This window comes from Nesoenas mayeri (genome assembly GCF_963082525.1).
Source record: "Nesoenas mayeri genome assembly, chromosome: 2".
Taxonomy (NCBI): domain Eukaryota; kingdom Metazoa; phylum Chordata; class Aves; order Columbiformes; family Columbidae; genus Nesoenas; species Nesoenas mayeri.
The window spans coordinates 33,004,690-33,017,291 of record NC_137543.1 but is presented as its reverse complement, the minus strand read 5'-3'; the positions used below and the strand labels follow the sequence as shown (position 1 = coordinate 33,017,291).

The 12,602-nt window shown below is 37.3% G+C and overlaps 1 protein-coding gene across 1 annotated transcript in view; it reads left to right on the top strand.

Annotated features, from left to right (window-relative positions):
• Positions 1-12,602, top strand: part of ZFHX4 (zinc finger homeobox 4) — a gene marked incomplete at both ends in the record, with an annotated part of 123,888 nt that overhangs the window by 92,971 nt on the left and 18,315 nt on the right. The window contains one exon of the mRNA XM_080338956.1: positions 7,680-7,796. Within this exon, the coding sequence (XP_080195082.1) occupies positions 7,680-7,796 (117 nt within the window). The remainder of the gene's footprint in view (positions 1-7,679; positions 7,797-12,602) is intronic.

Below are 12,602 nucleotides of genomic sequence, written 5' to 3'. Positions count from 1 at the left end.
GTGATCTAGGTTGGAGGAAGAGCTCAAAGCACCTGTATTATCTTTTCAAAAAACCAAAGGGTACTTCATGTATGTGTATGTTAAAGAAGCCAAACTTTTGAACACTTAAGACTTAAGTGATATTTCCAAAAAATAAATTTGTAGAAAATCCATGGACTTCTCTATGTGCTATTGAATATTTGTCAGGTAACTGTGGAAAACAAACAAACAAGCCCAAATGAAATAATTCTGTACACATTAAAAAAAAAAAATCAGAAGAGACAAAACATGTTTATGTTCAGGGAAAATTTTATTCACTGCAAATAGATCACCTACTTCTGCCTGCAACACTTAACATCAAGAAAGGGGAATATTTGAACTGGAGGTCTGTAGTTAGCTACATGGCAAGGCATAGTACAGGAATTTATTCAGGTCAGAAAAAACTATCCTTAAAAGTGGAAATAAAGCCAAAGTGATGTTAATAAAACTGAACATAGGTTGGCTAAGAGGAGAAAATATGTGAAAGTACCTAGAAGAGCTAAACAGGAATTGTTAAAGCACCTCAGAAAGAGAAAGCCTGCAGAAGAGTCATTAGGTCTGCTGGACCACCAGAGGATAAAGAGTTAACCCAAAATGATCTGGAGATGGCAAAGAAAATAAATTCTTTTACTTGAGTATTCTCAAAAGGCAAAGGAGAAATATATGCACTAACAGATTTCTTTACAGATAATTTCAGAGACATACTGTTTGTGAGCCAAAAAAGAAAAGAAAGAAAGTCTGGAAGGTAGATGAGAAGGATTTTACAGTGCTCTTCAGAGAGAGACCCAAAAACTGAGTCACTAATAAAATATGTCATTTAAATGACATTTTAAATGAGCTGTTAATTAACATTGTGGATTTCTTTGTAAATGCACTCTAAAGACTTATTCTGGAAACTGTGAATGGGAGAGCCAATCTCACCAATTGCATGATGTATAGGAAACTCAGCTCGAGTAGAAGGTAAGAAAAAATGCAAGACATCGCAGACAGTAGAAGAGTTTGTGTATGAAGGGACATTGAACATGCAGATTGAACAGCAACACAAAAAAGTAAAACAAGGCTGAGCAAGAGTTATAAAAAAAAAGGTGAATGAATCTTCAAAGATCCAGTATTTTTTTTTTCTTTCCACAGGCTAGAAAGGAGCACCCAGTAAACTGGTGAAGGTCATGAGGAGACTCTCATTGACTTTCTGATCTTTGGTCATGCTCTTAGGCTTGGGTTCATCCACCTAACTTCTAGAGTTTAGCTGCCATGTCAGGATGAAAAGTCTCCACTCCAAACACTAAACTTCACTCTAAAATCCCTCTGTATTCAGGGAGGAATAAGACCACTCAGCCTGTGTGAAGTCTGAGTTGCTCCCTGAAGATACCTGTCTCTCCCTCCATAGGGAGTAAGCTTAGAGCAGTGCCTGAAATTAGGGGTATCCAGCCTGTAGAATAAGAATTAACAATAAGGTTTAAGTTTCTTTTCTAAATAACCTTGATGGAAATATATTAGCCTTCAAGTCAGACAGTGCTAGTGCTCTTCCTGCCTTCTGTTGATGGGGGAAACAGCAGTTTCTATGAACTGTGATGGCAGCCAAAAGAAAAGTACCGACCAGTTGGAAAAGTTTGACTGTTCTCAATATAGATTCATGCTTCAATGCCTTTCTGGAGATGGCCAAGTAAGAAAAGTATCCCTTTTTGCATAATAAATGATTAACTGTACATCTTCAATCACATCTGGAAAACATTGCTGAGTTTCATTCTGAATAGCTGACATTCTCTATTAATGGTTTTGTCAGCATATGCTTTTTTTGCCTCTTGCAGTATATTTGATAAAATGTTAATGTAGAAATAAAACAACAAAAATATAATACACAGATTTTCCCATTTTCAGATAAATCAGTATGGCTCAGCATAAGTTTACCAACGTTTTTTTTTCCACCTTTTACACCATCATCAGAGTAAAACACACTGATTTTTCCAATTTACTCTGAGACTATGGGAGGAAGACTAGAAAGCAGTCATTCCTAGCCAGCAATGAGAGAAAAGGAGAGCTTGCTCAGCAGCCAGACTGGAAAGGACACCCCACCCTTCTAAATGTCTGGTGAGAGCATGCCTTTTGCTTCTCCAGGAGCGGAGCAGAGTGGAAAGGAAAGGAAAGGAAAGGAAAGGAAAGGAAAGGAAAGGAAAGGAAAGGAAACAACAACAAAAAACAACCAACCAAACAAAAAATGCCAACAAAACACCCAACAAACAAAGAGATTAGGAAATAATAAAGTGTTGGGCAAATTAGCTGGTGATAATGAATCTTTTCTACTTTCAGAAGCAAAAAGGAGTAGATGAAAGCTGCCTCTCTGCAGCAGGCAGAGGGGTGAGGCTGAGCATGGCAAGTGGGGAATATTGGCTGCTGGGTGGAGCGGGTGCATAAAGTGGGTGTGATCTGTGACATTCCTTGGGAAGGAGCCACCACAGCATGCTCTGTTCAGACAGTTTTGTAGGCGGCCTCCTCTGACACAGTAATACATTTCAACCAGAAGAAAATAAGCATTAGACCTCTATAAAAATTCAAATGATGCACCACAAAACAAAATGGTACAATTTGATGCTAACTGCCAGTTAGCAATTTCTGGTCAATATGATGATCATCAACTAATTATAGCCTTGTTTGCGGGAACTTGAGCCTTCTAACAGCTATAGTTTTGAATATAACACAGTGATTAGAAACAGTTATTAATGGGTTGGTGCCGTTATTCCCCTTGAGTCCCTAAATGAGAAATTAGAAATCCTATTTGAAGATGAAATATGACCACTAGAGGATGCAGTCAAGATCCTGAATGAGTGAGGCATCCTGTTCCTCATTCATGCTCTGCAAGACCAGACAGAAAATAGAACAAATACTTTCTGGTATATTTGTGTGAATAAATGGCAATCCAGACATCAGGGAGAATTTCTCAACTAAGTAGTATAACTAAGATAATCTGGAAGAAAATCCACAACCCCTGTTTTTAGTTAACTTTTGCTTCTCTTGCATATTCTGTGGATTTTATTCTTTTGTTAGGCATTCCTCCTTTCCCTACATTGTCTGTTGGATGTCCATCTCTCCAACCCCCCCGCTTCCATTATCCTTTGCTAGGGGCTACCTTCTCATCCTGATAGTTAATCTCAATAAGTCCTTCTCTCTACCAGTTGTACCTAGGATACACCTGTACTAAACACTTATAGGTACCTTTGATTCAGCTATTTATTGAATATATTGAATAACAAACCTCAATTATTTTATAAAATATCTCATTTCATATTTATTTACTTACCACTTTAGTCAATTGATTTATTCTTTCTCCATCCATCCGGCCCTCAACCACAAACACTTGCTTAATCTTATTTTCTCTCTCATAACCACAATTACTCACCCACAACTAGGAGATCATCCTTATTTAGGAAATTACTTGCAATTTGGAGAGGGATACCAACAACAACAACAACAAAATCCAGGACCAAAACAGGAACCACTGGCTGTTGATTGATATACCAATGATGTTAAAAAAACCCCAAAAACCAAAAAACACTACCAAAATCAGCCCTTGAAAATAGTATGTTTCTTAAATAGTCTTGAAGACAGACTCGCAAAGCTGCTCATCAGTAGGGAAGCTTCTCTGATAAAACACAGGGAAAAGTGATTGATATGCCTCTGTGATTATCACAGTGCACTTAAATTACAGAAGATTGTTTCAACTCGGCCATGTCTTGTTTTAACTATTCAATATTTTATTTCAAAAAATATTATTTGTGTCTCTGTACCTTCCCTTGGATATGCTGGATGCATTTATTCCTTTATTTGCATCTCAGTAAGTCAGGCCTTTCTAATCTATGCATGAACATTCATCTAATTTTGCTGCTGGTATCTGCTACTGAACTTTGGCTGAGACCTGGATTTTGCAATTGAAATCATGACACATCTTGACTTCATCAGGCTGGGGAAGGTCGTAAGGGTCTTCCTTCATAAAATCGATATAGAATTGTGGCCTAAGAGTGCAGATTAACATATTAAAATATATGACATAGAATATATAGTATCAGCTGAGTAACATTAACACTGAAGCTTAACTTTTCAATTTTCCCTTATTTTACAGTTTTAGTGCAGACGGCTAACCTCATTTTTGTGTTTAATTCGAAGTCAGTTGTGAGGAAAAAGGTTGATAATGGTTTAACTCAAGAGATCCAACATCAAAAGAAATTTTCAACATTTGGACAAAATAAAACCAGGTGTGAATAAAATATCATATTGCAATAGTGAGTGTTATTAAAGCCATTAAAGTACATTTGAATCCAGTGTTCCATTCATTTTCAAAGCTGACATTTGTAAATGTATATAGGCAGGACTCTTGTAAATTTAAAACAGAGCATTAGGACTTGCTCTGGAATCTGTAGCACCGTCACACTGTGTTTTGTTGATACATAATAACTGATAACTTTGTGTCTTTGAGCAGAGGCCATCACATTTTTGCAACTGAATAGTGTCCTTGTTGTTTAGCATATGAAGTAAAACCAAATTATTACTAAAAAGAGATGTTTGTAGCATCTTGGTGTAGGTATGTAGTGTCTTTGATATAACACTTCATTACATATCCCCTTCTAATGGATGGTCTTAAGGATCTTTTTGCAATTTGCTCACTGCTTTTAAGTTAGAGCTGTTTTATTTCCATCTTGTTCCTTTGATAAATGTCGTGACAGTGTGAATCTTAGACAGCCTTTCTGTAATTTTGAAGGAAAATAGGAGAAGTTGTATTATCATTTCTGTCTATGAAATTTATTTCTGAAGTGAATGCCATACATATTTCTGAAATGAATGCCAAATGTATTTTCTAGAAGTGAGTACCATTGAAAGCCAAGGCAGGCAATTTATACCATGCATAATAATGATATTAATTTTTATGGTGTGTATAAGTTACATTTTGATTAGTTTTTTGCATGATTAAAAATTTGCAAAGCCTTTATGGCCCCCAGGAGCCTACCTGTAATAAACAGCTCTCACCTTCCAAACCATAAAACAGGTCTGCAGTACTTGAACATTAGAGCTAATTGCCTTGCTACATCAAAGGGAGCACCGCAAGTCTGAGAAAAATCACAGAAGGGGGGTGGAAAGTGGGGGGCAGTTTCACCTCTAAAGGTTATGTGTTTGTGGCTTGGTAGAGCCCTGTAAAGTTATGGCCTCAGAACTGCTGTTTGCGATTAAGTTGATGGGGAAAGTCTATCCCGCAATCTCTCCCTGCTGCTGACACAGAGTCTTTGTTCACATTCAGATTTCTCAAACTGTTGCCAGGGTCAGGCTGAGGTCAGACACCGCGATGATGTATAGGAGAACATGTCTGGGAATTTCTCTCACACTTAAAACACATACCAGAAAAACAGAAGAGCACCCTGCAAAAATTGTCTGATGAGACCCAGATGATACTGTAGCTTTTCTTTTAGTACCTTCATAATTTTCTTTCTCTTTGCCTGACACACACACAATGTTTTATTAATATGTGCCACGATAGCCCTTACAATTTTATGTCCCCTCAAGATAAGGACACTCAGTAGCACTTTGACACTTCATTTTCCAGCCCAGGGGGATTGGGCCAGTAAATCTAGTAAAAGAAGCAACGCGTCCGTTCCCAAGGATGAGTCGAAAAGGGATTGCCATCGGCTCCGTGAGGCCACGGGGCCTGACAATGGATACGAGCCTCATGTGTGCTCGCTCGGCATTAACACAGCCCGAGCCGGGCATGATCACAGGCTCGCAGCATCCCGAACTGCGCTCCCCCGCCACCCTGACAAACACAGCCCCGCGTCCAGCTGCGACAGGGATGCCTACCATGTTTGATTAGCTATCATCGCGGGAGGGGGCGGGGGGCCGCGGGGCTGGGAGCGCTGAAACTGTGTGTAGGGGGTTTCCATTTTGATGGAAAGGTTTGGTGTTTTTTAAGACGCAATTATTTTTAAAAGAGGGGACCGTCTTTCTCCCTATATTGTTCCAAAAAGTAGGCACGCATGCTTAGTCCTAATCTATTGTATTTTGATGTCAATGCAAAACACATTGATCTGTGGGTGAGATTTGTTGGGTTTTTTTCTTTTTTTTCTTTTTGGTTTGGATTCCAAAATTGCAGCTGTGTTTTTCTCTTCTGATTTACAAAAGGTTTTGCAGAGAGTTGAGAATCAGATAGGTGCGCCGCATCGATCTGAGGGTTGTTTGCCTGGGCATACAGTTTCAGTGCATGGCTGGCAAGTAAGGCACTAAGCAGCAATTTTTTTGTGCTCAGCTGCTACATATGACAGAGGATATTTCATTCGGCTGTCAGAATGTTATTAATAAAACATGGGGTGCGAAGAGGGCCACTATTTCCCCTTTCAATCACTATAGCATTTACAATGAAAATTTTATGCAGTGTGTAATTTTCAGTTAATGCTTGACACTTAAAATGTCGGTAGCTGCATTTTGTATGGTTCCTGAAGGGTTAATTGTATCATGTTCCCTGCATAAAAGCTCTGCTTATCAAAAGTGAATAGAAGAGTGTATGCAAATGTGTGTCTGTGACCTTTTGCCTTTCCAGGGTTAATTTATATGGTCATTAAAGATTTTATGAAATTGAGCGGCCTGGTGCTTCGAATCTCATTTTACCTTCACCTCCTAATTTATATAATTCCTACCTGAACTAGGAAATATGTTTTTTTTTTTTCTTTTTTTTTTTTTTTGGAGTGTGTGGTGCAATGAAAACAGCATGCTGTGCTGTAGGGAGTTCCAAGTCTGGTTATCTGGCATTACTCAGATTGCTAAAAATTCATTTAAAAGTGACATCAGCACAGTGAGAGACAAATGATCACAGGATGAAAAGGAACAGTGGGCCTTTCACGGATTAGTGCTACACAGCCCCAGCATAGAAGCTAACTGCATAAACAGATTAATCCACCAGTAGCAGCATAGCTAAGATTTACCGAATAATTAAATGGGCTTGAGTTACTGTGAAGATTTCCATGTAATCTAGCTGGTGTGAACACGTAAGTGAGGTGTGGGTTATGCTGCTTCCTCAGAAGCCGGAGACCAAGTTGCATCATTTATCCTGAATGGCTCCCCCTGGAGACAAAATTTGAGACTTCTCCCACAAAGCCAGAGGTTTATATTTAATACAGTACCTAATGCCTAATACTTACTTACTGCAATTAGCGGGATACTGCTGCACTAATAGGATTTATATTTGAATTCCCCCCCTTTTTTTTCCTTTTTTTTTCTTTTTTTTTCTTTTTTTTTTTTGGCTCCAAGATGCATTTTTACATGCGCTTGCTTTTGTTCCAGCCTGTGTGGTGTGTGTGTGCATGCGTGTGCATGTAATATAACACAGATCATTTCTAGCCAAAGAATGTGAAATGACAGGCTTTAAATCTGTCACACTGGTGTAAGTGGGTACTCTGATAAAGACGTGGTCAGAATTTCTGGATAGATTTTGAAATATTGCAAATTATTCATAATTAATTTCCAATCTCTTTAAATTGCTGCTTTTCCCCTTGTCTTCCACCCACCCCTCCTTCCCCCTGTTTTGCCACTCTCTGTTAGTACTGTTCATATTACAGGACATATTTTTTAACTGCTGTTAAGTGGTCACTGAGTTTCTTTTCTAAGATGTTTTCTGTGCTTATCCACAGAAGAACAAGGTGAAGATACAGAAGGGTCTGCTAAAAGTGCATCAGTGGCTGTGGCTGATGATAAAGACTCAAGTGAGAGAGACAATAGTGAAGGCAAAAAATCTAGTAAAGACTCTGGTAAGATGCTAGAATTTTGTCTTCCCCTTTTTAAAAACTTATGAAATGCTCTTTCATTTTAAACTGTCTGGACATTCCCACTACTATTCATTGCATGTGCATTTTGCATGTGATTTCTATCAGTAGCCTCCCATTGACCTATTTTTAATCATAACCATCTGACAGGATAGATGCGGATAAGTTGAAGAATATTACAGGACGACCAGTGAGATTATTTTTTAATCAAATCAGTTTGTGTGCTTGTAATTTTTTAAGCGCCTTTCATTAATCTTAGCTGTACTTGTGATTCCTCTGATGGCATATTAATTTTTCATAAGCATAGGATTAGGTACCACTTGATTTTTTTCTTCAGTCAGGTTTTGCCCCCCTTTTAACCCAAAGTATGTGGGGTTTTTTGTTATTATTATTTTTTGTTCTTGCTCTCTGATCAGTTACTCCCAAGAATCTGGCCTCTTCCTGGGCATTTATTTGAGGCATTTTGAAAAAAAATACACAAAATCCAGTGAAAAAGTTTACAGATGATTCAGCCTAAGAAAGAGGAAATATCATTGAAAACGGATTATGGGTTGGTAATTTTGATCTCCTGGAATAGACAAAGCCCAGTAATGAAAGCTACTGTCTTTGAAAACAAACCCCCTATGTCATGACATTTACTTGTGCACAAACAAACCCAAGGCCAGCATCTGGTGTAGATACCCAAGGCTTTTTCTGTGTTTGATTTGGCAAATATGTGACTTCATCCATGCTTTTTATGTATGAGATGGAAATCTATGGTCACAATGAATATTACATTGGCTACTTTTGCCGCACGCTATACCTAGTTACATTATGTTGGATTCACTGAAGCAGAAGAAGTGCTGAAACAGGTTGAAGCCTATTAGTTTCAGGTAGTCATATATCTTTTCCTTGTATGCCAATGACAGCAGCATACAAAGGAGGTTGTATTCTCTGTAAAGACATATAGTTGTAGAGAAAATATCATTTTACGTATGAGTTTCTTTACACCCAAATTTCCCATACAGTAATTTGCTTTTTACATATGAAACACTTTTGGACTTACTTAAAAAAAAAAAAAAATGTAGATGGCTCTCTCTATGCTGAATCAATTCAGAGGACTGACTTAAAGATTAAAGCTTCCTTTTAGTTCGCTTGTTGACATGCTAAGGTCAGTACCCATCACAGATTAGAACCTCAGCTCCTCTTCAGTTGCTTTATTTTTTGAGATCAAGAGACTGAAGAAAGGCCGATGATGACAAGGATGATGTTGAGCAAGAAACTGTCTTGTGGTTTAAAATATATATCCCCCTTGGCTGCCTCTCTGACTTGGAAAAAACTGACCATAGTGTGGTAAAGCTCTGCTCCCAAACCAACATAGGTCCTCATGCTCAGTCTTGTCAGTGGCTGTGCTGGACACTCACCAGGAGAGGAGTGACAGCCACTGCACACTCTGCCTAGGGGATACTGGGACCGGCTTCATGGAGTTTATCAGCCCTCTCTTTTTCTGAGGCAGGTCCATTTATAGTTGTTCAAGAAAGAATACGGTATTAAAGCTTCAGGAAAAAAAAAAAAAATAAAAGATGGAATCTAGAAAAAAATACTGAAGGGGAATTCTCAAAATTCCGTCAGGATTAGCCACTCATAAGGGCCAAGTTTAATTAGGACAAACCTATATCCAGATGCCTACTGGGTGCACTACAAAAAAACGACATAATTGTTCTTCATTGCTGTGCCAGCAATTACACAAATAACTTTGCAGTAAGATTCATATAAAAACAAGCGCTGAAGTACATGATTGCCTTTGTGCTTTGCAGAAAATAGTTTGAACTGTAAAATCCTAAATATTTTAGAAACTTTTATTTTCCTAATCTAAATTAATTCTGCATATGTAACATTCAGACCATCATCTTAGTTTTCACTCAGCTGACAAGTATTTCTAGTGACTGCATAACTGCTTATGTATAATTGAATGTTAATTTGGGCTTTCTCATGAATTGAGTGTTGCGAGTCTTGCCAAAGAAATCTCAGGAAAACCAATAAATTAATCACAATACTAACAAGTTAGACAGGAAAGTGGTGTGACCCCTCTTTAGCATAGAATCTATTAGACGAGAAAGGATTAACATGTATTTAGTAACAGTATGTTTGTGTAAGCTGTTGTGCTGTATTGCTTACCTTATCTCAAGGAGTAGAGCTTTCAAAATGAGACTTGGCAATATGCAAGTTATATTTGTTGAATATTCATTCAGAATAGAAAAGCCTACTAATGCCTCATTTATATTGTCATTTAAATCTAATGCCACTTTAGATTAATTATAATCCAAATTACAGCTCTATGCAGTGCAAGAATTAATATGGAATTTATCCAGATTAATACATTTGCATTGAAAATGTAATATGTCTCTGCCATGGCTAAGGGGAGCACTTTTTAATAAGGTAGTAAACATGAGGAAAAATGGAAATTAACCTTCATTATTGCAATGAAAATTATCCTTTCATTCTACTCTAATTAGAAAGAATACTGTACCAGTAATTATAATTTTAGAATTATTTTGAGGCTGAAAAACATCATCTGATGTGCCATAAGTCTTAAGTTATGCAATCTTTATCAAATATATAGATTGGTATATACAAAAATAGTATTTTGATTATAGCTTTTGCAGGATTTTTTTTTTCACTCTTATATGTATTTTATTAACTTTCTGTTTCCTAGTAGTCACATAAACATTTTTATTTTGTGGTTTCAAAAATGTTACGAAGGTGATGGCATCTGAATCGCAGTGAATTATGTCATTTTTATATTAGCAATCTTACGTAAGTTAAATAATTCTGTAACAGACAGGCAATCATCGACTTGTCTATTTCATGGCACTTATTTATAATTAAACTTAGTTTTTGAGCTAAATGTATCGAAATCATGTTATTAATCTAAAACAATGCTGTGTATTTTATATTATAAAATGAATTACATTTATGTTTCACAATTCAGAAAAAAAACCCACCAGCAACAAATAATGTGTCTCAAGAATAAAAACTGCGTATTTAAAACATGAATAACAACTGGATTTAGTGTTTTCCTACAGCTGCCTAGTAAGAATTGCATGCCAGTGGAACATCTAGCTATGAAAACAGTGCCACACGGCATGCTTGGGAGCATAATATTTTCTCCTTTCCTATGAGACTATAACTTTCTTCAGCCTCCTGACAGGAAGCTCCTTAAAATGGTGAATTCAACACAGAAAGCAGAAAGTTGATATAGCAAGACGAGGCACTGAGTTGTTACAGTTGAACCATGTGCTTGAGTAAGGGACTGATCTCCTTTGGTTTTGGCATGTATACTCTGGCTTGGGGGGCTTGGTCCTCACCATATGCAGAGGCAAGTGGTGTCCCTGTGCCAGAGGGAAGAATCAACCCGCTGTTTTTTGCAAAGTTCACCCTAAGTCATGGTCTCAGTTACTTTACTATGGGCCAGATGTAACTTCAGTCATTTAAGAAGTTACAGTGCTTGAGGTTGAATGAATCCAGAGCAACAACAACAACAAAACCAACAAAGCCCCTCTAAATTTTGACAGTTTATATAGATATCATAGTAAACATAGTAAAAAGCTGTGCTTTGTTATGCATTTATTGACCCCAGCACAGTGTTTTATAACTCTACGGTTTTATTATATTAACCACAAAAGAAAATGTAACCACCCCCACACCCCCTTGTTTTTATAGAAACAAGAACTATGTGTTTCATGATTATTACAGGCCCTTTGAAGTAATTAAGTTATTCCATCCTGTGGTGGAAGATGATGTGTAATATTAACCTTGTGTGTGCCCAGGCGCACACAAAATGCTCTCCAAGTTAAATTTGTGTAGCAGTTACATACCACTACCAAAACACAGTTAAATGCATTTTCACAAGTGGATTTTAGAACAGAATTTGCATGCTAATTTCTATAACAACCTGTTGAGAACAATCTACTATGATCAGGGCAAGAGAAGGCAGAATTGGCTTTGGTTTTTAAATTCAGCTTGCTATATAACAGTGTTTGTTTACACCAGCTGAGATTCTGGCCCATTTGTCTTTAAAAAGGGACATTTTAAAAGTGATTTGTGATAAAGGTAAGAAACAATAGTCAACTGTTAGATGTTTTTGACAGTTGGAAGCGAAGAGAGGTTAATAATTTGAACTTATCCTTCTAAAAACTGTGAAGTAACCTTTCTTTGTTAGTATAGTGTGTCACTTCTTTACTTCCTGTAGTTCTCATGGTTAAGACATTTAAATAATAATGGTGTATTGCCGAGTAAATACAGATAGGCCAGGGAGTACTGTATTATCATAAACTAAAGTGAATAATAAAATGGTGTCTTATGTGATTGCATCATGTGGATTTTGCCTTTAAGCATCGCCAGCCCTTCAGGTCGTCGGCACAGCTCTGACTGAGCCATCTAAATAAGGCCTCCAGGATCAGTTCCTGCGAGTGTAAAAATTCGGTGGGGCTCCAAAAAGCAGTTTGTTTGGATATTAAACCAATGTTGACAAATTGGCCATTAAAAGCAGGGAAATATGGCAGGAATAAACCAATTTGAGCAAGAACATGCTAAAATTGCTGGTCTAAATTACACGAAAAAATAATTAGCAACTTAGGAATGAAAAACAATGCGTAGGAAATCACTGTTAACATATAAGTCATAAAATATGTTTATTTTGTTTTCTTTTTTAAAAAAACACGCTTCCAAAAATGCCTCTGTATGATTTAGTTTTCATTTTTTTATAACTGCACCATGAGGATTTGGTATTTACCTTGAAAACAGTTCTCT